The 27,705-nt window shown below is 41.6% G+C and overlaps 2 protein-coding genes across 2 annotated transcripts; one reads left to right on the top strand and one right to left on the bottom strand.

Moving 5' to 3' along the window:
• Positions 1-8,779: 8,779 nt before the first annotated feature.
• On the top strand, positions 8,780-26,800 carry ANKRD45 (ankyrin repeat domain 45; the record flags this gene model as incomplete). Its single annotated transcript, XM_080931932.1, is given in 6 exon segments — positions 8,780-8,857; positions 8,860-8,868; positions 14,813-15,149; positions 18,431-18,598; positions 24,046-24,140; positions 26,633-26,800. Coding segments are annotated over 6 exon segments (855 nt in total).
• On the bottom strand, positions 20,232-22,508 carry TEX50 (testis expressed 50; the record flags this gene model as incomplete). The annotated part of the gene is made up of 2 exons (XM_080936337.1): positions 20,232-20,474; positions 22,185-22,508. The coding sequence occupies 2 exons, from the start codon at positions 22,506-22,508 to the stop codon at positions 20,232-20,234; spliced, it is 567 nt and encodes a 188-aa protein (XP_080792463.1).
• Positions 26,801-27,705: the final 905 nt, after the last annotated feature.

Raw genomic sequence — 27,705 nt, 5'->3', positions numbered from 1 at the left:
CAGCTCCTGACTATTATAAATAAGGCTGCTATGAACATGGTGGAGCATGTATCCTTGTTATATGTTGGAACATCTTTTGGGTATATGCCCAGGAGTGGTATAGGTTGGGTCCTCAGGTAGTACTGTGTCCAATTTTCTGAGGAACCACCAGATTGAATTTCAGAGTGATTGTACCAGCCTGCAATCACACCAACAATGGAGGCGTGTTCCTCTTTCTCCACATCCTTGCCAGCATCTGCTGTCACCCGAGTTTTTGATCTTAGCCATTCTGACTTGTGTAAGGTAGAATCTCAGGGTTGTTTTGATTTGCATTTCCCCATGACTAAGGATATTTGTATTAGTCAGGGTTCTCTAGAGTCACAGAACTTATTAATAGTTTATATATATAGCAAGGTATTTGTTGGTGACTTATAGTATGTTGTCCAATTCCTTAACAATGGCCAGCAGCAGCTGTGAAGTCCAAGGATCTATCAGACACTCAGTCCCACAATGCAAGCAGGCAAAGCCACACAAGGCAAGCAGGCGGAGAGGGAGCCTTCCTTGTTCCAATGTCCTTCTGTATGTCTCCAACTGAAGGTGTGTCCCAGATTAAAGGTGTGTGCCACCACACCTGGATCTGGGACTTGCTTGTCCCAGATGACCTTGAGCTCAGTGATCTCCTTGCCTTAGTTTCCTAAGATTCTTAGTTTCTATACCTCGAGATCAGGATCAAAGGTGGGCCACAATTCTGGATTGTGGTTAATTCCAGATATAGTCTAGTTGACAACCAGAAATAGCCACTACTATGTTGAACATTTCTTTAGGTGCTTCTTGGCCATTTGAGATTTCTTAGTTGATAAATCCTAGTACCCCATTTTTAATAGGATTATTTGGTTCTCTGGAGTCTCAGAAATTAAAACAATGACTTTATAAAATTTGAAGGAAAATGGATGGAACTAAAAAATATCATCTTGAGTGAGGTAACCCAGTCACAAAAGAACACACATGTTATGCACTCACTGATAAGTGGATATTAGGCAAAAAGCTCGGAATACCCATGATACAACTTACAGACAGTACAGAATTCAAGAAGAAAGAAGACCAAAGTGTGGATGCTTTAGTCCTTAGAAGGGGCAACAAAATACTCACAGGAGGCAGAAGGTGGGAGGGTCTTAGGAGGAAGAAAGGACAGGAATGGGAAAAAGGGGGCAGGGTCAGGTATGGGAGGACTCCATGGTGATATACAGAGGGTCAGGAAATTGAACAGGTGTGTAGTGATGGGGTACTAGGGGTAGCCACCATCAAGTCCCAGATGCTAGGGAAGCAAGAGGTTCCCAAGACCCAACAGGGATGACATTAGCTGAAATATGCAACAAAGGGAGGGAGAACCTGTAGAGATCATATCCAGAGGTTAGGCACTGCCCTGTTTGGGGGATGTGGCCCCCCACTCATCTCCAAATCTTTAACACAGAATGGCTCCTGTCTAAAGGAAATGCAGGGACAAAATGTGGAGCAGAGACTGAAGCAAAGGGCATCTAGAGACTGCACTACCTGGGGATCCATTCCATATGCAGTCACCAAACCCAGACACTATTGCTGATGCCAAGAAGTGCTTGCTGGCAGGAGCCTGATGTAGCTGTCTCCTGAGAGGCTTTGCCAGAGCCTGAGAAACACATATGTGGATGCTCACAGCCAACCATTGGACTGTTCCTGGGGACCCCAATGGAGGTGTTAGGGGAAGGACTGAAGGAGCTGAAGGGGTTTGCAGGCCCATAGGAAGAACAACAATATCAATCAACCAGACCCCTCAGAGCTCCCAGAGACTAAACCACCAACCAAAGAGTACACATGGAGGGACCCATGGCTCCTGTTGCACGTGTAGCAGAGGATGGCCTTATCTAGCACCAATGGGAAGGGAGCCTCTGGGTCCTGTGACGGCTCAATGTCCCAGTGTAGGGGAATGCTAGGGCATGAGGTAGGAATGGGTGGGTGGGTGGGAAAGCACCCTCATAGAAGCAGGGGGAAAGATAATGGGATAGGGGGTTTGCGGAGGGGAAACCGGGGAAAGGGGATAACATTTGAAATGCAAATAAATAAAACACCCAATAAAAATATTCCTTTATTTAAAAAACTTAATTCTTTGAGCCTTTAAATGCTTCCTTCTATTTCCGTAGCAACCCTGCACACACCTCTCCCGCACTCAAACCACCACTTTCTTATGTTTATAGAAGCAATTCTAGTGGTGCATTTGCATTGTGATTAGATCCCACATCCCAAGAGAAAGCCTCCAGAGTAATTAAACTCTTATTCAATGTTATATTCTGTCCCTCTTAATCCAGCACCCCTGTCATGTATAATATTTCTAGATCCCTGGCTTGTCTGGAAGCAATCTCTATTATAGACTGAATTGTCTGCAACGAAACAATCTGTCTGTTGGCGTCTTTAGCTTTGGGTACCTCGGGATTATGTTTGGAGGCAGGCTCCGATGTAGTGTGACTGGTGTGCTGACTTGCAGAGGAATTCTGAACAAAGACATAGACCTAGAGGTGACATGCAGACACTGGGAGATGATGCCATCTACCACCCGGGATGGGTCCTTCCCTCAGAGCCTTTAGTATGCTAGCACTTCTTGCTGCTACTTGCTGTTAATTTTTTTTTTTTTACTTTGGCTTGCTACATTAGTAATAAACCCACTTATTAAAAACTCAGGTTCTTATTTACTTATTGTGGATCATTTCCTGTATGGAACAAGGTGTCAATCAATAGAACTTTGCCCAAGGTCTGGTTTGTAGAGGATCCACTAGATACATGAGATTTTCCCAATACCATTTCCCTCATAGTTGACTGTATAATTGGAGTAGACATACTTCAGCATTTGGTGTGATCTCACATTAGTTCCTTGGGCATCCGGTTAAGAATGATCATAGCTGGGAAAGCCAAGTAGAATTCCTTCCCAAAGCAAAGAAGTAAAACTAAAGCAATATTGCATCCAGAGGAGGGGAAAATGATAGAAATTTCTATCACATAAAGACCCAGTGGATACATGGGTCTTATGGTCTCATCTCACCTGCTGGGTTTACTATCCAGACCTTTCAGTAGGCAAATGGATTCTGGAAGATGTATGTGTACTGTGTAAACTCATCCATGCAATAAACTCTGTAGCTCTTATTGCAAAGTGGTATTCGGTTATAGAATATTAGCACAATCTCAGGAACATGGCATGCAGCTATCATCGAAGAGCTATTTCTTCACTGGAGAAAGATCAGAGCAGTTTAGATTCATTTGGAATGGACAAGCACACATCTTTACAGTCTTACAGCTTCTGACACAACACAGTTTGAATAGATCTGAACCAGCTAGAAATTCCATAAAGTAGCACATTGATGCTTTCTGTCACTGACATAGCACTGATAAGGCTCCCAAAGTGAGATGTGGATGACATATTGATGTATTAATAAAAAGTATGAATCACTGGTGAGGATGCGGAGAAAGAGGAACACTCTTCCATTGCTGGTGGAGCTGTAAGCTGGTACAACCACTCTGGAAATCAGTCTGGCAGTTCCTCAGAAAATTGGACATAGTACTACCTGAGGACCCAGTTATTCCACTTCTGAGCATTTACCCCAAAGACGCTCCAACATATAATAAGGACACATGCTCCACCATGTTCACAGAAGCCTTATTTATAATAGCCAGAAGCTGGAAAGAACCCAGATGTCCTTCAATAGATGAATGGATACAGAAAGTGTGGTACATTTACACAATGGAGTACTACTCAGCTATCAGAAACAATGACTTTATGAAATTCCTAGGCAAATGGATAGATCTACAGAATATCATCCTGAGTGAGGTAACCTAGTCACAAAAGAACAAACATAATATGCACTCACTGATAATTGGATATTCGCCCCAGAAAGCTCTGAGTACCCAAGAAACAACTCACAGACCATATGAAGTTCATAAAAAAAGAAAGGCCAAAAAGTGGAAGCCTCAGTCCTTCTTAGAAAAAAAAGAAGTGTATAGCACCCCCTCAGAGTGTGGTACACCTAGACCTAAAATCATCAATAATTCAAGAGCTAAGAATGTAGCCTTGTGGCAATTCTTGATATTTAAAAGTCATTATGTTTAATCTTTATACACCAAGAAAACTTTGACTATTTCCATGTTACGTTTTGTTTTACATGTACTTTATGCTCATTGTAACTAGTAGGATTTCAATGCATACTATCAAACCTTTAAAAAATATTAAGTACTGACAAAAATATATTCATATAGTTTTATGCAAAAATGCTTTTAAAATCTGTACATGTATTTCTGTTTTTTAAAAATAAAGTTGAAAAACAAAAACAAACAAACAAAAAACAAAAAAGAAGTATGCATCAACAGGTAAGTTAGGCCTGTGGGTATTAGAGAACCTTGCTACATCTGTATAATATTAGGGTCTGGCTGATCTGAAGGACGTTAAGACATCTCATTTTATAGAACAGGACAACTTTTCTACCTCCCACAAACCTGGCATGCCTTATTATCTAGGAGCTGCTTCTACTCCTTAGTTGAGTGACTTAAAGGCTTAACACTATTTTTTTCAAGTTCAGCACAGAACAGGAGGGCTTTGTTGGGGTACCATATAATCCAAGACATCCTTTGGTACTGGAAATGCCAGTGGTGAGAGCTGCCGAGACGGCCCACTGGTAAAGTGCTTGTGCATTGCAGGACCTATTGTAAGATCCCTGCTACCCACAGAAAAAGCCAGACATGGTGGTGTTCACCTATGGTCAGCACTGGGAGACAGAGAGAGGAGAGTTCTGAAGGCTTGCTGCATCCAATCTCGTCAGCCATTGAGCTCTAGGTTCAGCGAGAGATGCTGTTCAAGAAATAAAGTCATGACAGCCACTTACAGAGATTCTGTGATGAAGTACTGGTAGGCTTGCTCTCTTTTCTGAGTTTTAACCTGAAACACAACATTTCACCCCCTCTCTTTATTCCAACCATACCTTCCTTACCCCTCTGGGTTTTTCTTTGAAGCTTCCCAACTTCCACCATGCAATAGTTTGCCAACCTGTTTGCTAACCTCCATTGCTGAATTTTCCAGCTTTTAAACTTTTCTAAAACTTAAAGTTTATTGTTGGTGTGTACGTGTTATGCCTGTGTGCCGTGTGTATGCAGTGCTGCTGGGGCCAGAAGAGGGTGTCAGATCACCTGGGACTGGAGTCCCAGATGGTTTCGAGCTGCCATGTGGGCACTGGGAATCAAACCCGGGTCTTCTGATGACAGTGCTCTTAACTGCCGAGCCACCCCTCCATCCTTGCGTTTATTGGTCTTCTTGAACTCTAATTCAAAAGAGCATGACTTTCTTCTCCTCTTCATCTCCCTCTTCCCAGCAGCTTTCCCGTCCTTTTGTTTTTCTCTTAAACTCTAATAAAACCATCTTTGAGCTTAAAAAAAAAGGTGTCAGGTGGGTGCAATGGAGGAAGACATCTTACACTAAGCTCTGTCCTCTATTTAAACATGGATGAACACGTGCATCACACGCACACACAGCAGTAATGATAAGGAGATTTCTGTGGAAATTTTGTCAGGGTCTATTGGTAACCTATTACAGACCCTTTTATTAATTAGTACATTATGTTACATTGGGAGTATCTTTCTTGAACCAGCTCATCGGACTGGTTAAGTTGCTGAGAAAGGCAACTTAAGGGAAGAAAAAATATTTTGGTTCCTGGTTTTCAAGGTTTCTATGTCCATCTTTTTCTGAACCTGAGCAAGACAGGTTGTCATAGCAGTGTGCTGAAAGAGGTTGTGCATCTAATGGCAGTCAAGAGGCAGATGGACAGACAGACAGAAAGGGGCTATGAACAACTTAAAACCTTCCAGGGTGCCCCCTCCCAGTGACCTACTTCATCTCTGTTCCACAGGCCTCCATCACTGACATCAGATGACAAGCCCATTGAGGGTCAGAGCCCCAACAATCAGTCACTTTGTACTGCTTTGCCCACCAGCCTCGGACCAAGTCTTTAACATTTGGGCGTTTTGAGTACACCACATAGGAGCGAGTCTGCCGTAGGTGAGCCACAGATCTCCTTTGTAATCCATTTCTGACTCTATCTGCCTAAAAGCACCACACAGTTGCTACTGACAGTTGCTCAACCAGAGACCAGGGTCCAGTTGCTTTAAAGTTCTCAAATCTATTCGTCTCTGGTCTCCTATATAGTAGTAGCATCCAGAGCATTAAAAACAATCTTGAGAAACGGGCTGGAGAGATTGCTCAGCATATACTGCATTGGGAGAAAAGCCGAGCTGTGCCAGGAACCCCAGCTTTGGGGGATCTGACACCCTCACCCTGCCTCCCATGGTGTCAGATGCACTCATATGCACCCCAACCCTCACCTCCAGACACACAAATACACTTAATCAAAAATAAAAACAAATCTTTTAAAAAGTCTATTTAGAGCCAACTGTATATCTGTAATCCCAGGTGATCAAAGCAAGATTACTGCCCCTTTGATGCCCAGCTAGGTTTTCATAGTGAGTTCTAGGCATAGTCTGGGCTAGAAAGGAAGAGCCTGTTTCAAAAACCCAAACCAGGGCTGGCAAGGTAAAACGACACTTGCTGCGGGGCCTGATGACCTGAGTTTGATCTTTGCCAGGAGGTGGAGAGAACCTGTCTGCAGGTGCCCCCTGTTCCAATAAATGTATAAAAAAACAATTTGAAGCAAACAGCAACAGTGAAAAACTCTGGCTTTCCACTTAAAGCTTTTTTAAAAAAGATTTATTTATTTATTTTATTGTGAGAGTACACTGTAATTGTCTTCAGACACACCAGAAGAGGGCATCAGTCCTGTTATAGATGGTTGTGAGCCACCATGTGGTTGCTGGGAATTGAACTCAGGAACTTTGAAAGAGCAGTCAGAACTCTTAACCGCTGAGCCATCTCTCAAGCCTTTGCTTAAAGCTTTTAAGAAGTATTTTTACTTGTAAATGATTTGCAGCCTCTAAAAAATTAATTAAAAATAAAATTGCACGTGATTATGTATGTCATATTTTATCCAGATTTTAAAAGCAAACGGACCTCCCTCAGAAAAAGGCTACAGTGAAAGCAGAGCATATTAAATTATGTGTTCAAACCAAAGGCATACTGGCTTCTCACCACCAACCTCTGTAGGAAATGGTCTCCAGTCTATCAGATGTGCTATGTGGTGGGTGTGGAATAAAGCTGCAGCTCACAGAGCGTCTGGCTCGCATTTCTGCCTAGAACGTCACAGTCTAACATTCTGGTCACTGTACCTTTTTTGGACTAAAATATTCTTCACATTTAAAAATTAAGATTTCAGCCAGTGGTGGTGGCACATGCCTTTAGTCTCAGTACTTGAGAGGCAGAGGCAGATGGACTTCTGTGAGTTTGAGGCCAGCCTAGTCTACAGAGAAAGTTCTAGAACAGCCAAGGCTATACAGACTGTCTTGAAGAACAAACCAAAAAGAAATTTGAGATTTCATCTTTTTTTTTTTTTTTTTTTTTTTTTTACATTCTAGGACTTCAGCTTGGTAATGCTTGATATTTTGCCTGGGCCTTAAGGCATGCATTCATTTTTTAATTTTATTTTATTTTGTTTGTTTTTGAGACAGGCCATCGCTGAACAGCTCTGGCTAGCCTCAAACTCACAAAGATCTGTCTTTGCCTCTGCTTCCCCAGTGCTGGGACTAAAGTTCTGTGCTACTATAACCTGAAAACATTCACTTTTGTTTTTAAAGATATAATTGAGTTCATTGACTTTTTTAATTTACTTTTTTAAAACATTCTATGATTTATTTTTTGTGTATGCCTGTGTGTGTATATGTATATTTGCCCATGGAGGCCACAGAGTGTAGGTTCCCTAAAGCTGGAGTCTGAGGCAGTTGTGAGCTGCCTGCTGCGGGTGCTGGGTTCCAACTACAAGAATATGTTCTCTTGACCACTAAGCCGTTTCTCCAGACTTCCAACACTGATTTTAAAACAGGTATTCATCTTCAGTGCAAACGCTGAGCCCTTTGGGAGCATTGCCTCCTTCTTTAACGATTTCATTGTAGGAACATGATATTTCCCTTCACACTTGACTTCGGAACAAAAAACTTCCTGGATTCTTCTGCCAAACCACGTGAATATGTATATTGCTTAACAAATAAGGTGGTAGGTACGTCTCTGCTGTTTTCTCCAGTTTTCACCCCCGTCCTACCCACCCTCAGAGCTGTTTTCGGATTTTACATTTCCAAATTAAAAAAAAGAATCTAACACATATAATTCCTAAGTTCCTTCTGCCCCTACCTAGTTGGCATTTATGAGTTGTCAGGAACAGTCTAGGTGACACTAAGTTTAATTATATGAGTTCCCCCAAATAACTAGAAAATTAAGCAAGATGTTTAGTCGCATTTTTTATACAGAATTCACCTCATATTTCCACACATACACAAACATTCACTTAAAGGCAGAAGGGATCATCAAGGAACATGCACAGTTCGTTTTTCATTAAAGTTTTAAAGTAGTTAAATTCAGACCTATTACAGAAATTTTTACAAAACAGAACACATTCATACTAACACCAGAACACTGATTTTTGTTACTCAGAAGAAATCCTTTAGCTTTTTCACTCTAACATCCTGTATGTACCCTGCCTGACCTTCCTGCCCAGCCCAGCCAGAACCTGGGCGCCCGGTGAGGCGCGGCTGCGCAAAGTGCGCCGTCGCCATGGTAACCGCGAATGCCTGGGCCCAGGGTGAGGTGAGTAGGAGTCTTGGAGCGGAGGTCCTGGGTGGGCGATCAGGGGTGATGGGGCAGAACAGACCCGCATCATCCCTACGGGATGCTGGCGGCAGGAGCTGTCGTGGTGGGCGTCATCCAAGGTATCCATAGCTTTTCTACGTCCGGTGGGTTTTGCGCATCCTACCCGGGTTTTGATTATCCCGCCACAGCCAAAGGGCAGCGCAGAAAGTTGGCGGCGATTCTGGCAGCAGAGAGAACTCTGAAGCCCCTCAGGGAACCACCACAGGGAACATGCTCTTTCCACGAGACCCGGGAAACGCTGGCACTCCGTGTGAGGGTCCCCAGGCCTTCGCTCTTCGTTGAATCCAGGGTGCTTAGAGCTGACTTTTGCCAAGTGAGAATCCGGCCCCTCTGTAAACTGAGACTTAGAAATCTCCATTTATCTTTTTTTTTTTTTTTTTTTTTTTTTTTAAGAAAGCCTTCACTAGCTAAAAGAGCCTTTGGGGTCGACTCCACTACACTTCGGGAAGCTTCATCTGCGTCATTGCTCTTTGTTTATAGGATTCGGATATCATGGCCATTAAACCTCCTTCTACACTGTTACTGAAGTGTCACCCCTCTGGGAAAGCCCTTCTGGGACCTTCGACTTCCAGTTTGCTGTCGCTGCCCTTCCTCCATATAAGCTCAGCCTGTAGCCCTTGCATCCTTTATCTCTGCGGTTGCTGATTAGACTGTGGGTTGGCAACCAGGCCTGTTGTAATTTTCTATTTTTAGTATTTTGCAGCCTCTAAATGTTCCCGTTGTGTAGTCGGGAAGTTTCTAGACCTCCCGTAGCCATTTAGTAAGTCAGAGCAGTAGATCCTCATCTCGGAAAATTAAATAAGGATTAAATCACTGACATTCTGCCTTCATGGGTCCAGGCTCCCCTCTCCCCCTCTACCCTTGTGCAGTCTATGTTGTGTTTCATATTATTATGGATGTGGGCGTAGAAAACATAATTTGTTTTGTGTCCTTAAGAATGGGATTGGAAAGCTATGGCCCGGGGATTGCCTAACCAGCTATCCATTTTACAAATATTTTAGCCACAGACACACCCATTTATTTGTGTGACGCCGGAGATTACTCTCCTGCTACAGAGGGAGTACTCACATGATGAACACTAGGTTCCCAAAAGCCTACAAGTGTGCCATTTGGAACGTACTGTTTTCCCGAGGCCTTTGTTAGTCTTAGCCTCTGTAGTTCTGTGTCAGCATCCTCTCCTTATCCCTCCTGTTTAAAGTTCCCCTCCTCTTCCCTTTCCTGTTTCCTATCTCTTCATCAAGTTTGTTACCACATCGAAATCTAAAGTGGCCTCATTTCTTCTTCTCCTTGTTTCTTGCCCATATCCATAAGCACCAAGATCGGAGGAAACCTTGTACTGGAAGACACTCAGTAGGCGTAGACGTTGGTGAGTGAATAATTACCGTCCTTGTCTGGTTATTCGGCACGTTCACAGTGCTGGTTCAGTCGGCCATTCTTTTTTGCCTCTCCTCTCTGATTTGTTGGATGTGTATCGAGGCTCATTGGCTCAATTATATTGAAATCATCCAGTTCCTGGTTTATTCTTTGTTGTTCAGCATTTTTCAGTAAACATCCTGAGTCTTGTGAACAATCTGGCTTTGCTTATCTTTCCTTCCGTTCCCCTCCCTCCTCTTCTTCCTCTTCCTTTTCTCCCTCTTCCTCCTCCTCCTTCTTTTTGAGACATAATAATAAAGAGGATGAAGTCAGAGGCATCCTGCCTTCAGAGGTCTCATCTCTTTTCTCTCTGCCTGCGCAGTCTGTGAAACATGTGCTTCATATGTATATGGGCAAAGAAAACACAATTTGTATTGTCTCAAGAATAGGATGGGAGAGCTATGGCCTGTGGGTTTTTAATCTGCGTGCAAATATTTCATTTGCAAAAGTACGGTCTTGTTGCCTAACCCAGATTGGCCTTCATTTTGCAATCTGCATGCGCACCCTCTCAAACCCAGGGATTACAGGTGTGGTTCATCTGCTGTCTTCTGTCTTAAACAATGTTTCTTAGCTACTTTTCTATTACTATGCTAAGTTGCCATGACTGAGGCAACTAGCAGAGGAAAGAACTTATTTGGAGCATATAATTTCAGAGTCCATGGCTACTGTGGCAGGGAGCATTTCAGCAGGCAGGCAGGCGTGATGCTGGTGCAGTGGCTGAGATCTCAGCTTTTGAGAAACAAACACAGAGCAGAGAGAGCTAATTGGGAGTGGCATGGGTTTTTGAAACCTCAAAACCTCAGTGATCCACCTCCTGCAATAAGGCTACACTTCTAATCCTTCCCAAACAGTTCCACCACATATTCACATATATAAGCCTGTGGGGACATTCTTATTCAAACCACTACTGGTGTAACTGCACCTGTTGCATGCTTAGAAAGTCACTTTAACTTTATTTTTAACTTGTCAAAGATATTCCCTGGTCTCTATGTGTCACTGAATTTGCTTTTTCAGCAGAATATTGAGTCATCCACATTGTTGTAATCTTAGTTATTTAATGCCAACTAACAAATTAGCCAAGCTTGGTATGTTTCAAACATATAGATTATCTCATAGTTTTGCATGTCAGGGGTCTGGGTACAGCTTAACTGGACCTGCTACTTAAGTGCCTCTCAGAGGACTGCAGGCCAGGCAAGGTTCACCCAAGAGAGGGCTGCTTTCAGATCCATTCAGTGGTTTTTGGCAGACTTAAAGACCCCTCATAGACTGCTGGATGAGGTCCTCCTCTCTTGCTAGCTGTTACTACAGTCTGCCCTCATTTTCTTGAAAGGTGGCTGTCTCCACTGTGTGAGGAGAGCCAGGATGAAAAGATAAACCATGGTCTATTGAAGTTCAATTATGGAAGCATCACACCATTAGCATACAATTCTGGTTGCTGTGTCTCTTCATTAGAAGCAAGTCGCTAAGTGGGGCCCATGCTGGTTGGAGATGGGATTAACAAAGTTATGAGCATCTGGAGGCAAGGAAAGGGGTGTTGTGAGCCACAGCAGAAGCAACTTGTCAATTGGTATATTGGTATATTGCCCTAATTCATGCTATTCAACTACTATCTATAGTTTTTTTTTCCTTTTAAAAATAGTTGTTTTATTTATGTGTGTATATGTGAGCCTGCATAAATATATATATACACACACACACACATACACACACACACACACACACACACACACACACACACACCATGTGCATGCCAGCCAGAAGAATGTTTTAGATTCTGGGTACTGGAATCATAGGTAGTTATGAGCTGCTGTGTGGATGCTGGGAACCAAATCTGGGGTCTCTGCAAATGCAGTGAGCACTCCTGACTTCTGAGTCATCTCTTCTGTCCCTGAGCATGGTTTTTCCCTTAAGGATTTTGCTGTTGTAAGTACATAGTGATGTCATAACATTTGGTGTGTGTGGGCAGGGACTACGGTGCTCTTCCCCGAGCCATTCCCTATTTGATATGTATTTTATCAGCGTGAGCAGTGGCAAGACTTCCATAATCATCTGTAATTAATTTTGCCTTTCTAAAATTTTATAGAATTTTTTATGTTAAAGTACTCACTGCATGTCACTTTTTAGTACATATATTCTGTTTATCTCATATTTTCTCCTATGGAGTATATTGTTGAGGGCAGAAGATAAACTTGTTAGTTTTAAGCTAGGTACAGTAGCTTACACCTGTAATCCCAGCACTAGAGGTGTGGAGGCAGGAGGATCACTGCAAATTCAAGGCAAGTTTTAGGCCAGCCAGGGCTATCTAGCAAGATTCATTCTTAAAACAAAACCAAAACATGTGTGTTGCAATATCCTCTTCAACCCTAATAAACCCATTCAATGAAAACACAGTTTAGTAATTAGGAACACAAGCTGTGCGTCTATATTTGGCAGATTTACCACCACACTCTCTATTCCCCTCCTAGGAGATCCCTTCTCACTTGCCGATTTTCCAGGCCCCCTGTTCCCGCTCCCTCTCCTCCTTCACTCCCTGACTCCTCCTCTTCTGTTTCCTCTCCTTTTTCCAACCTCCTCTCCTTGTCCAATCACTTAACATAAATCTACATATGTGTTTGTAATTTATATAAACATTTAAGTAGCACACTAATAATCTTTTAATAAACAATAATAAATTCTGTTTGAATGGATTCTGTTTAAAAACTAGTGCCTAATTCTTAAGGTCTTCATAATTTAGTGCCAATGATCTAACTACATTTCTTAATTCTCCCTAACAAGAGTCATTTTTAGGCAGATAAATTCTCTTTTGATTCTTTCCTAATGAATTTAGTTCACTTTGATCTTTTGTCTGTCCCTATTGAGTTTACTACTCATATTATATATTTAGTATTTTGTCATATACTGAGGCCATGTGTTTACTCATTGCAGATTTTATTGATTGAATGGCTAAAGTAGCTTATTTAATGAACATAATTGTCTCTAAGTACATATTTTTATTTCATTCATATTGTCAGTGTTTGGACTGAAGATAAATAGCCCAGTGAGGTGGTGCATGCTGCCTTTAATCTCAGCACTTGGGAAGCAGAGGCAGGTGGAGCTCAGTGAAGGTCAGAGGCAGAAATAGGTGGATCTCGATGAGTTCAAAGCCAGCTTATACAGCAAGTCAGGCCAGCCAGAACTACATACTGAGACCCTGTCTAAACTAGTCTAAACTAAACTAGTGCCAGGAGCCATCTAGGATAGGCTAAGGCCACCAGGTGGACCTCCTGGAGGTGGCCCACCACTTTTTGTATGGTTGCAATTGGGTGAGCTCTATGAAGCAAGGTCCCAAGTTCACCTCAGGATTGCTTCTTGCAGCTGATATGTCTTTCCTGTTACTATTAAATTAATAATTCCTAAATATCAGCTATCCCTATTGCAAAGATTTCCTGCAGATCAACATAAAGATGAAACTTTCACGAATTAATGCTGTTTAGATGAATTAATAATTTTATAAAATCCCTGATTTGATTCAAATAACCTTAGGAAGAAAAATTTTAAGAAATGGTTTTAGTTGTTTTACTAGAAGGATCCAATACAGTTAGAATCAAGAATAGAATGTGTCCCCTCCTCATAAAATAGTGAGTAAAGGCTGCATAATAGAAATACAATGAGCTTTCAGAGAAATGGGTTTGGGACAAATTCATGATCAAGGAAAAACATCCAGGTCCAAGGATAAAGTTACAGGTGTGCACTATGATGAGACAAGGCCACGAGAATCTGTTGCTCTGAACTTACAATGAGCCTATGGAGTGAAACACTGCTTCAAAGTTAATGCCACACCCTTGTGTAACTCTCCTTTTGTGTAATATTTTATCTATGAAGGAGTTTTCTAAACTTTTGTCTAAGAAGGTATAAAAATGCCAGAGGAAGAAATAAAGATGGTGTGATATGGTATGGTGTGATGGCTTGAGGGGTTCTGCCCCGTCATCCAAATGTACTTACGTATATGTGTGTTTCTTTAGATGTACACACACACACACACACACACACACACACACACACACACACACAAACACACACAGTGTGCATGAATACTTGTGGAGTTAAGACAGATGGTCAGACCAAGCTAGACCCTGGGTGTATGGATGTATATGTATCTGTACAAATTCACCTGTGTAAAAGGAGCTTAATTATTTTCCTGTCCTTCCTCTCTGGTTCACAAAGAGTTAACCAGCCTAGCCAGGGAAAGGCTTTTGGCTGCCTAGCTAGAAAAGAGAGCATTTACAATAAATCCCTTACCTACCCCTCCCCCACCCATTAAGCAAAAGTTGATAATTCCTCTGAAGCCATGGAATTCTGGCCCCAGTATTAAAAAAAGAATCAAAGAGAATGAATATTATTAATACTAAGCAACTGTTACACTAAACAAACAAACAAATAAAACAAGACAAGTTTTCCCCCACCCCCATGCTCTGAGAGGACCCAGCCCAGGGCAGGCTCCCAGCAAACAAGTCAATAATCACTAAAAGTTTGAATCACTTTCTTTTTTCCTTTCTTTTCTTTTTTCTTTCTTTTTTCTTTCTTTCTTTTTTTTTTTTTTTTTTTTTTTTTTTGCTTTGGTGCTAGGTAATTTTGGAGTTAATGGAGTCAGAAGAAACTCAGTCAGAGTGTTCAGAAAAGTCCCCATTTTCCTCACAGCAAGAATATGAAGAATCCCAAGAAGCAGACGAAACAGGCACCGAGAACCCCCTTCTGCAGCCCACTCTCACGGGGGATGTAGAAGGTTTGCAGAAGATTTTTGAGGATCCTGAAAGTCCTCACCACGAGCATGCAGTGCAGCTGCTTTTGGAAGAAGACATTGTTGGCAGAAATCTGTTGTATGCAGCTTGCATGGCTGGCAAAAGTGATGTCATTCGAGCCTTGGCAAAGTATGGGGTGAACCTGAACGAGAAAACTGCTCGAGGTACCTCTTCTTTCAGTATTACTGTGACCACCTAAAGATGTTCCTCACTGTCTTTACAGCTGGATAACTTTGATGTACCTGCTTTATACTTTACACAACCATTTAAAAAACATTTTGTTTTTTTAAATTAAAACAGTTAAGCTCAAGGCCGAACTTCTCTGTCAGCTGTGTTTATGCCCTGACTATGTTAGAAAAGACTAGTTTAATTCCCCATATTAAAAGATTAAGCAAGCCGGGTTTGGGACGCAGCTCAGTTGGTACAGCTTGTAAAAGGCTCTGGGTGTGAGCCCCAGAGCTGCAAAAGGCAGATGTGGTGCTCCATGCCTGTAATTACAGTACAAAGTGGGGGAAGGCAAGAGGATGGGAAGTTCAAGGTCACTGGCTAAGCTACTTAAGGAGTTGGGACTAGCCTAGACTACATGAGAACTTGTCTCAAAATTTTTTTTTTAAGTAAGCAAAATGTGAGCATGTTAACAAATGTAAAAAGGTCGTTTAAAAAATTTATGATGTAAATTTTTAGGGAGATAGGAATATAATGAATCTTTTAATAGGCTGCCATCAACAATTATAGGTTTTAAAATTACGGAGTGACTTTTAGTCAACATTTTATTTTTGAAACTTTTATTTATTTAAAGTCCTGAAACTCATGATATAGACCAGATCACTTTGGATCCCTTCTGCTCATATGGCTTACAAGCTGATCTTAGGTAGGCCCAGGGCTGTGGCACTGTGGTGGTCAGGAAGCAAAGAGGTTTCTAGAACAAGTCGAGATGAATTGTGTCTTCTTTTTCCCAGGTCAGCCAGAGATTAGCACATAAGTGTTTTCTTCATAAACTCTTTATAGAAACATTTCTAGGTTTTAATCTTACTTTGGCTACATACAACCAGTGTGACCTTGGGAAAGGTATGGACTCGCTGACCTTCACTTTCTGTTAAATACTGTAATGAGGCTAATACCTTCCTCCTCGGGCTATTGCAGTAATTAAATGAAAGACAAATCCCGCTACATAATAGTTTTAACATGGTAATTCTTGCTCAGTTCTTTTTGTCTCTCTGGATGTTTGAGGGAGTTATAAGTACCCATAATTCTTAGGAGTACATGTAGTGAATTAATACAATTTATATTGACTCAGCATTTCTTGAAGTTTCTCATACCAAAAACATAGCTCAGTCACCTTTGATACCAGGTCTACACCACATCCAAATCGCCCAGGCTTTCGGTCAGAGATAAGAACTTAGCCGCATCTTATCTCCTCTACCAGCGGTGTGTGTGTGTGTGTGTGTGTGTGTGTGTGTGTGTGTGTGTGTGTGTGCATATATGTGAGTGCATGTGCATTCTCACAGTTTTTGGACCATGTGGAATTTGCCACAAATGTAAAGTTATGATCTATTTCCTGTATATGGCATAGCTGCCACACTTTCTTTCTCCTTTGAGTGTTTCCCTCAGCCAGGATCTAGAGGTTTAATCATTTCCTCATTAATGTACAGGTGCCTTGAATCTGCAGCTTCTAGCTGATAAACCAGTGGCTACCTAAAGCCAGGGATTTCCTGGTAGCATTGAGAAAGCAAGGTTGGATTCTTTTTATTTTTTTAATTGAACAACTTTATTTTAAAAAACAGATAAATGTACAGATTTTAAAAGCATTTTTGCATAAAAGTATATGAATACATTTTTTTCAGTACTTGATTTTTTTTTAAAGGTTTGATAGTATGCCTTAAAACCTTACTAGTTACAATGAGCATAAAGTACATGTAAAACAAGATGTAACCTGGAAATAGTCAAAGTTTTCTTGGTGTGTAAAGATTAAACATAATGAGTTTTCATTTTTGTTTTTGGCCTTTGTTTTTCTTGAACTTCATATAGTCTGTGAGTTGTTTCTGGGATGTTCAGAGCTTTCTGGGGTTAGTTTCCAATTATCAGTGACTGCATATTATGTCTGTTCTTCTGTGACTGGGTTACCTCACTCAGGATGATATTCTCTAGATGCATCCATTTGCCTAGGAATTTCATAAAGTCATTGTTTCTGATAGCTGAGTAGTACTCCATTGTGTAAATGTACCACAATTGCAAGGTTGGATTCTTAAGACAAGTGTGGGCTAGGTAGACACTGGATATGAGTCAGATGAGAGCCCCCAGGTCAGCTCCCATATGCATGTTTCCTATGTGAGGGACCTCCTGGTTGTGCATGGTAAGGCATGGGACTTGAAAAGGCACATGATGAGCCCCACTCCTAAGGTCTTCTGGTAAGGGCTGCTAGAATTTTTGGTGTTGGAACCCCATTTTAGATATTTTTAATTACTTTCTTGAACCCAGGACCTTGTACATGTTAGCCAAAAGCTATGCCATGGACCTGTGCCCTCAGCCCTGGCTCCCCAGTTTAACGGAGGCCTTTCCAAACAATAAAACTATGACCTTTAATTTTTGTAAAACTCAGTGTGGAAAAACGCTTGACAACGCATCCCATGTGTCCACCTCTACAGTTACATCTCAGGAAGTCTAAGAAATGACTTTCTAATGTGGTGAATCAGACTTCAGCTTTAATTCAAAAGATTAGTTTCCAAACGAGAGCATACACAGCTATATCGATTTTGATTATTGTGTTAACAATAAGGGTAGGGTAATTAGAGTTTGATGAAACTTCCTTAAAATCATAGGCTGACTGTTCCGAAGTTCAGGTGGCCGTCATTTTCAGCGGATGTGGGGGGGCTCAGGCGTCAGGCTGCCCGTGTTGGTATCTTGCATCCATCGTTACTGGCTGTGTTCCTTGAGCCAAGTTTCTTAGCGTCTCTGAGTTTTAGTTTCCTTGTCTGTAAGATGAGGATTTTAATAATTCTGATGCTATAGGGTTTGTAAAATTCAATGAGTTGACTACGTAGAACACTGAGTGCCTGCCTCTTAGCAGTCATTCAGTACTTGATTGTGTTTATGATCTGCTACATAAAATAGTCCTGAGTAACACACAGATGTACCTTGACTTATGATGAAGGTATGACCCCGTGGACCCATCATAAAGTACTGTAAGTGGAAACATGCATTTAACATAGCTGGCCGGCTCATCATAGCTTAGCAACACTGTACACCAGACCAGAGAGCACACCAGGGAGAGTTCATCCCAGCGGCTCCATGGCTGCCCGGGAGCCGTTGCCCACTGCTGCTGCTCTGCATCATGACAGTATTGGAACACATATTACTAGCCTTGGGAAAGACTTTCAAGTGTGTTTTGAAACTCCCGTCCAGTCATCCCAAGTCTGTTTGACCCTGGCTTCTTTGCTGTCGTCAGGGTACACACTCTTACACTGCGCTGCAGCCTGGGGCCGGCTGGAAACTTTGAAGGCCCTGGTGGAACTGGATGTTGACATAGAGGCTCTGAACTTTCGGGGAGAGAGAGCTCGAGACGTGGCTGCTCGCTATTCTCAGACTGAATGTGTTCAGTTTCTGGACTGGGCAGGTAAGGAGCACACGTGGAACGAAGGTGACTGGGGCCATGGAGTGCTACGAGCAACATTTCCGCCTTCCAGCCAGATGACGTGCTTTCTATTGTCAATAGTATAGAAAGTGTCCTCCTTTTTCTTTTCTCTTTTACTTTGCTATTGACCATAAAGCATTGTTCTTAATTATAATTCTTTCTGTCTCTGTCTCTCTCTCTGTGTGTATGTATGTATATATGTATGTATGTATATGTATGTATATATCTTGTTGATTTACCAATTTCTAACAATTTAAGCAACAAATTTCCATGGGACTCTACATACAATATTATGTTCAAGGTTGTCTTTTGAAAGACCCAAGCAAAGTACACTATTTCTTACTTATCTAAATATTAGCATATTCCAGTAATACATTTGATCCCCCAGAAAGAAAATTTATTATTAAAAATAAAAATATTTTCCTAGGAAAACTTAACCTATGGTATTAGTAACCCAAATCATAATTACCCTATAGCATGGCAGGACTTCTGAGAGCTGTCACTTTTCTCTCATTTTGGCTGCTGGTTACATGGGTGTTTTATTTATGGAAGTTCATTGAGACGTACACTTAAAAGTTTTCATGTCTTTTATGAACACTGTATTTCAACAGAATCCAAAAAGAGTTGTGCTACCTTGAATTTTGTTAACATTTTGCTCTCATTCCTCAGGCCTGTAGCATATAGCTTGAAGAGACTTTAGGGATATGTAACTGTGTGACTTTCTGTGTGTGCTTATAGAATTTAAGATTAAATCATGTTATATGGCTGTTTGCACTGCCATACTTGGCAGCCTTTTATGGAATGCCCACCACTGAGTATACTAATATTACTGTAGGCATGGCATACAGCAGTGGTTGTTTCTTCCTTGTGGACATTTCTTTCTAGGAGAAGCCATCATCTAGAAATCAATTGGCAACAGTATCAGAAAAATGTGAGTATTAAGAGAAAGGGCAAAGGTAATAATTAGCAAGAAATTAGTTCATCCCCTGGGATGGATAGAAATCAGGAAAAACGCTTATTGGGGTTCAGCTGGGCCTTGCAAAATGAACAGAGCAATGTGCATAAGAAAAACATTAAGTCTGAGAATGAAAGGAACATGTTAGGGGACAGTGACAAGACCCTCTTACTAGAACCCATGCTCTGGCTTCCACAAGAAAAGGTTAGGCGCGGGGGTCTCTGGACACCTAGGTGATGCCTGGGTTTGAATCCTGTACAAGCTCCAGCAGAGCACTCTTTGTACCCCGATTTCCTTTCTGATAAGCGGAGCCTATAATAGCTCCTTCCTCTCGAGAAGTGTGAAAACTGAACGACATAGTGCAAAGCACATAGCAACCACCTATCATGTGGTCAGGCTGAAAAAAAAAATGCTGTTGCTATAATTACCACCAGATTATACCCTGAAGTGTCAGTTAAGGTGTTTTAAGTTTATTCTGGGAACCACATTAATAAGTGTGGATTCTTTTGCAGTTGAATGGAAACCCATACTCCTCTGAAAATTTTTCAGTAATGATTGTGGCAAAAAAAAAAAAAAAAAAAAAAAAAAAGCCCCCAAAGAAACCTTTGTATCCTCAGATGTCCTTGTAATAGACTTTTGTGCACTTCGCACTTGACCAAGCTATATTTGCTTGTGCTTAGGGTTAGTAGTGTTCATTTGCTCCTCTCCGTTACTCTTCTTCCTCCTTAATTTACGGTGCTGCTTAACTTTCTTAACAGAAGAATGGTGAGACACCTGCTTCAGGAACTTGGTCATCATTGATGTCGTGGCCAGTAGTCTGCAGAGTATTTGCTCGATGTCATAGATGGATGGGCTCAGGTCTTGTTCGTTAGCGTGCTTCTCTAAAGAGGCTTGCATTTTCAGCTAAAAGCAAAACAAATGACCGAACTCACATTCTGGATAAGCAAACTTATCTGCTACTAAGATGTACATATCACATATTAACGCAAAAAAAAAGAAGGTATTTTAGAAGGCCCACGTGCAGAAGACATGCTCTTCTTTAATGTACAAGACTAGACTGGATCACTGTCATCACGGGCATTTTCTAAGGTTAGAGAGCATTTTGCCAAGAGAAATTAGGGTGCAAACAAAATGTTTTCCTTCAGGACATGGGAAAATTGAATCAGTATGGACAGACGATGTCCTCCCTGCTGGCTAGCTCTCACATATTAGAGAGTGCTGCCCTGGTCCTACTGAGCTGCGAACCCGGTGAACTGCAGTAATGACTAGTAATGATATATCCATGGGTACAATCATGGCACGAATATCACAAGGGTAACCAACTGCCTTCTGACTGGGTTCAAGACCTGCTCCACAAGAAGAAGAAACACGTGCTTGATACTGCAGATCTGGCCAAGAACTCACGGTTGGGGGCTCACAGGTCTCATTGGTAAACCTACTAACGTTATTTCGCTAAATGGGCACAATGTCAAACTGCCCTCTAAATTTGTGTCTCTCTATTCTAAGATATTAGTTCAACTCTCTGACCTCAGCAAAGATGGCCTGTGGTGCAGTAGACAATGGTTCATGCAGAAACTTGCATCTAGTCAAAGAGCAGAGATTGTGGGCGTGCCCAGACACAAGTGGGACAGAGGTCAGAGAGGACCAGAGCAAAAACCAGCATCTTCTGATTATGACAGGAATTCTGCACTCATGAACTTAACAGCACTTGTGATCGCCTGTACACAATCTATACAAGATCAAGTCAGTTTCGTGCTGGTGTGGTGTGGGAAGGGGCTCAGAAGCCCCTACCCCTAAATGAGTAGTTTTGCATAATTGACAACTTGGGGAAAAGGGGAGGTTCCTGGCAGGTTAACCTGATTAAAAGCACTCAGCAGTACCTGGAGCATAAAATGAGCCCTTAAGACAGTGGTTAGGGGTTGGGGATTAGTTCAATGAGTTATAGAGGACTTGCCTAGTATGGAGGAGGCCCTGGGTTTGATTCCCAGAACCAAAGAAAGAAATAGAAGAAATTTATTATACATCACTATATAATAAGTACATATTTTAAAAACAAGAACACATTTATATATCTAGGTCATTCTGATGGTCAAGGAGGTGTGAGTGCTCACGTGTTTAGTAGAGTTCTTAACTGTCTCAAATTATAGCACAGTCTGTTGGCAAAATGTGGAACTAAGTGTCCTGTTTCCCACTAAGTCCTAACTTTTAAGAACCAGTTTATGGCCTGCTTGGGAAGCTCATGATAACTTTTGCAGTGAGCTTTGATAGACTCACAGGTTCTCCAAGAGACCCCTTGTTTCAGATTATTTTCTGGGAAGGCTGAGAAAGAGCGCACAGCTGACCTCACTCCTATAACCCTACCCACCGTATCTTAATGTTTTGTAGTGTTTTGGAAGTTGAAGTAGGAGTTGGAGGAGATGATTCTAAGATCTTCTGATTAAACATTCATCTGTGGAACTCTTAACCATGTACATGTCGCTGCTGGATGATGATGGTGGGGTGAGTGGGGAGCCGGAAAGGCAGAAGAGGTGGACAGCTTCAAAGATATGGATAACCTCGGGCTGCTTACTCTTTGAGATTCTATAAATCCTCCTATTGGCATCACAAATTCACCTTTTTTTGGTGTCTTGTCCATTTCATCCATAGGTAATGCACTGATAAAGCAAACAGGATTAAGAAGAGAGCTTGCGCTAAGATATAAGTGAGGTGTAAGGAACTCTGTAATAGGTCCATGTTAGCAAAGTTGCAGCAGAGTTTGTCCAGAGGGAAAGGTAGGCAGTGGGATGGGGGAACCTTAACTTTCAGGTAGTGCACTTCCTCTGGAAAAATCTCCCATCCGACCTTTGTCCAGGTTGTTCCGTCACAAATGCAGAAACTCTCTCTGAAGAAGCAGAAGAGGAGAAGGGGAGAAAGCACAGATAGTCTCTGGTTAGACATCTTTTCTTGTCTTAACTGAGAAGAAAATCTTGAGCTAAAAATTTGGTCAGACAGAGCGAAAGATGCCTCAAGCACTAAACTGGTGCCCCCATCAAAGCCTTTCAAATAAACAGCTAAGTCAGCCTCTTCCACCAGCAAATACACAGTGATGGTCATTGTTACATCGACAGTCATAGTGACTCAGAGTAAGTTCAGTGACATCACTAAAAAAGTGCACTGGGATGAAAAGGTACCAGCTAATCACCCTAGGTTTCTTGAAAATGAACTATTTGCCATTTTGCCAAGGAGTGTCTAGCAGTAGGTATGCAATCATAAAAATGAAGCCCCAATAAAAAACAAAAATCTAAAATAAAACAAACCCTAAAAGGTAGTGGTGTCTTGCAGTGGGACAGGAGAAGATTGACTGCCATCATGTGAAAAGCAGACGTAGGCAGAGAACTCGGGCACTTAAATAACATTTCCAAGCAAAATGTTGAAGGCATAGCTGGTCTTTTCCTTGCTGTCTATAGTGAGATGGGACAGGACAGTGACACATTGAGGGAAAGTGCTTTATCATGTCAGTGTAATTTGGGACTAATTTCTCTCAGCAAAGTGTACTTTTAAGTGTGTGTGTGTGTGTGTGTTTGAAAGCTCAGAAAAAAAATGCATGTGACAATCTGTCTACTGGAACTGTTTCTCTGTTGTTGCTCTTTTCCCCAGAGTGAACATTTAGACAGATGTGGTTGATGAGATCTGGTGTCATGTTTTGTGTTTCTTTGGTTCTTCAAAAATCCTTTCATAATTTTAGGAACATACTGGGCATGCTGAAGAAGTGATGTGTCCCCGAGTGTTGGGACACCCTGCTATCTAAGGTCACAGTCTACAATGTCTAGACAGCTTCTCTGAGCTCAGCACAAAACGGAGGACTCCCCTTTCCAGCAGGCTTTCCTCTTCTCTGCTTGACCTTATCTGGGGAGTCCGACCCCACAACATCCTCTGCCTGAGGAAGGTCACATGGTCCCTGGCAAACCTATAGGTTCAACTTTCTCTTTTCCCATCAAGAATCTGCCCAGCAAGTGCCTGGGACCCCTGGAATGCCTCTTCATGCAAATGAGGCATTCCTAGTATGTTAAGCCCCAGCCAATGGGTTACATTCACCCTGAAAATTTCTTTCCACACTCCAAGGTTCATATAGTGCCCTTGTTCACCCCAAATAAAGTATGTGCACAAGCTGTTTCACTGAGTGACGTCTAAAAGAGCGTAACACTACAATCCGTGGAGAAGGCCTTCCCCCAAACTCCTGATCTCCCACACTCTCAGATGAACTGGATCCTGCAGACCCCACCTATTACAGGCCAATGTGGAGTTTGGTGCCTGGATACCCTGAGGGAGGAATTGGAATTCGGAACCACACCGGAGTGCTGTTTTCCTGAGTTCTTCAGACACTGACAGTAGCCAGTGAGCCTTCTACATAAACCTCATCAGATGGGCTTCACAAGCAGGCCAACTTGCCCTTTGCTTTTGTCTTATTTCATGTTTTTCTGTCCTGTCCTTTCAGATGCAAGGCTGATGCTGAAAAAAATTATTACAAAGTCCTCTCTCATCATTACTGACCCAGAAAAGGGGCCAGGGAAACTCCTCAAGGAAGACAAGGTACCCTGTTGTGATTATTTCCTGTTCTGATGCTCTAGAGGCAGATGGTTCTCCTTTCTCCTTCCTTTCCTTCCCTTCTTTAGTAAGCTCTGATAAGAGAGGAAATGATAAAAAGTAAATGATATTGGTATTCAAAATATCACACCTGACCATTGTAGATGAAAGTCAGAAATGCTGTGTTGAGTGAAAATTTGGAAAAACAAACAAAACCGAAGCCTGCAAAGATTTTTATAAAGCCTCTCCCAAAGCATATTGTTAAACACCCGTTCTAACAGTAAAACTACAAAGACAAAGCATGGGGCACGTTCTAGAGGTGAGTGGGGATGAGGATCTGTTAACTCTCTGTTCTTCTGTTGGAGTAGTCTGCTCCTCTGATACAGTTCTGCAGCTGACTTCACACCTTAAAACATACATGATACATTTCTGTATGTATGCACTTGTATATACTATATAATATGCTCAGTATACTCTAGTATATATACAATTACATGTACAAATCTTCCATGATGAAAAGTAAACAAAATTGTAATGTTAAAATAATTGATTGGATAGACATTAAAATTGTGCCCACTAAACTGGGCATAGTGGCATATGCCTGTTCCAGTGTTTGGGAAGAAGAGACAGGATTACTTTTAGTTCTAGGCAGGTCTGGCTACACTCTGAGAGCCAGGCCAGCCAGGGCTACATAACATGACCCTGTATTTAAAAACTAAATATGTTCCAGGTATTAGATATGTGCACTGGCTTTAAATTGTTCTCTGTGTGCAGTGTAAGATCCCTGAGAATTTATTCTGACATTATTTGATGAAATCCAGTTAGCTGCTCTTTAACGGGCACCAGTAAATCTCACTAAGGTATACATTGGATTAGTATCTTTATAAACAACTTTACAAAATTTCTTGTAAAAGAAAGAAAACAGAACACATTCAATTAGAGCAGGCATTCGGGCTGTTGAGCTGCAGTTTATGGGGTTCTCACCATGAAGGAGTGATGCTGTCAATTGATACTAGAAAAGCCTTTAAATATCAATAAAAAATGTCATAGGCACACACCATCAATTAGAAGAAAATAAAACCATCTAGAACAAACTTAATGCCCTTTCACTTTTGGTGTTATTGCCCCTGGAGTTCTGATAACAGTATTGAGATTTCATCATCTTTCCCCTTTTACTTATATAAATACAGATACAGGTCTGTCAGGGAGATCTTTGTCTATAAAAGTGGTATCTTACTATATCGGTTACTATTATTAGCTTGCTTTTCCCTCCCCTGGTATCTAATGGACACGTCCACAAATCTGTTTTTCTCACATACATCTGTATCAGCTGCATATTATTCAGCACTACGGAAAGAACACATCAGCAGGTTGTTAACTTGTGTTCACTATTACAAGCCTTCCCAAACATCTTTTTCTTTTCTACTTTAAAAAGTTTTTGGTTGGCACATTCTGTCTGTAGGTATAAGGCACACATGAGAACTATCTTTAAGCAGACATCAGGAATGTGCTGCCAATGTGTAATCAGATGGGGATTTTTTTTTGGAACTTCCTCCTCCAGACACCATTAAGAGAAAGTAAATACCGTTCTTACTGAGTCTCTTGCAACTCATACAATGCACTATTTTTCCAAAGCTTTATTTGTTTTTATTGTATTACATGAGTGTTTTGTCAGCATGTCTATGTGTGTACCACGTGTGTGCACTACCTGTAGAGGCCAGAAGAGGGCATAGGATCTCCTGGAACTGGTTATAGGTGGTTGTGAATGCCATGTGAGTTCTAGCAACTGAACTCTCATTCTCTTCAAGAACAGCCTGTGCTCCTAATTGCTGAGCCACCTCTCCAGCCCTACTCCCCACCTATTCCTTTTCAACTCTTGCATACACTTCTCTCATCAAGAGACCTCAATAAAAACAGAACCAGGGAGAAAGGATAGAGTGGATTAAGGCTTCTGGAGTCTCAGTGGTGAGTTTCATGAGCTCCTTCTACCACTGTTAGATGGTTCAGTAGCCAGAAGCCATATGCTATTTCAAATTTAGTTATCTAAAATTAAATATATTCTAAAATTTAGTTCTCCAGTCGCATTAGCTAGACTCCAAATACTCAACAGCTAAATGTCCCTAAGGGTTGCTGTATAGATCTGGTGAGCTTCTGTCAGATAGTGTAGCTTTAGAGAAACTCCAGTTCATAAAAACAATGTGACATTGACTTATTGTGTGTGTGTGTGTGTATGTGTGTGTTTGTGTGTGACTGTGTGACTGTGTATGTGTGTGCATGCATATGTGTGCGTGTGAATGCCTTGGCAAGGCATTCACACATGTTGAGGTCAGAGGACAGCTTGGGCAAATCTCTTCTCCCTTAACACCGTGTGGGCTTCAGGTATCAAACTCGGCATTGATGTAAACACCTGTAGCCACTAAGCTTCTAAGCATCCTAGAGATTCTACAATCTTAGTTTTCAGTCAATAAGTGGAAGTAAACTCACACTCCTGTCCCCAGAATGCCATCCTCAATGCGTGCCGCATGAAAAACGACTGGCTAGAAAGCCATCCAGAAGCATCCATCAGTGAGCTTTTTGAGCAGAAACAACAGTTGGAAGATATTGTGTCCCCCATCCTAGCAAAAATGTCTACACCACGTAAGTTTGTGTTGAATATCAGGAAATAGTTTAGTTCAATGTTTTTTTCTGATACACTATGATTTTAACTACCTCCACTTTACTAATAATAACTGAATTCATAAGATATGCCTGATTCTAGTCTTGATATTACATTATTAGTTGTTAAAGTATATGTTCATAATTTCTCTTTTAAAGATTCATTTACTTTATTTTATGAGTGTTTTTCCTGCATGCATGTATGTTCACCCTCATGCATGCCTGGAGCCTTGGGAAGTCAGAGGGTGTCAGATTCCTCAGAACTGGAATTACAGATGGTTGTGAGGTATCATGTGTGTGTTGGGAACTGATTCCAGGTCCTGTGCAAGAGCGTCCAGTCCTCTTAGCTGCTGAATGATCTCCCTATGCCTGCCTTTGAGGTCTTTGAAATTGTACCTTGCTATGTGGCCCCGGTGGCCTGTGTCCTCTGAATACTTGGATTGCAGGTCACCACCTTGCCTGGCTTTTATGCCATTGATTTCGACCAGAGACTGTCACCCAGGAAAGGAGACAAGGAAACAGATTTTCAGTATTATAATTCTGGTTTCGGTTGGGGAAAACAACTGTGGAAATATCATGAGACTAGAAGTGCACACATGGGCATCTTTATATCTAAGATGTTTAAAATGGCAGCCTTATTTATCGTCATACTGTTTTCATGAAATTCATCCCTTAAAAGCTCCAATCAGTGTGTTTCAGCATATCCACAAAGTTGTATAATTATCACCATTCTTAATTTTAGATCATTTTGTTGCCTCATAAAGAGACCCTACACTTATCAACAGGCACTTTCTACCGTCCTCCCCCAAGCCCTGGCAATCTTTCCTTTCCTTTCTATCCTTATGGGTTGGTTGGTCTGTTTGTTTGAGTCAGGGTCCTGCTATGTAGTCCCACACGGACTGAGACTTGTTGTGTA

This window comes from Micromys minutus, assembly GCF_963924665.1.
Source record: "Micromys minutus genome assembly, chromosome: 1".
NCBI classification, from domain to species: domain Eukaryota; kingdom Metazoa; phylum Chordata; class Mammalia; order Rodentia; family Muridae; genus Micromys; species Micromys minutus.
This window is presented reverse-complemented; position numbering and strand designations above follow the sequence as displayed.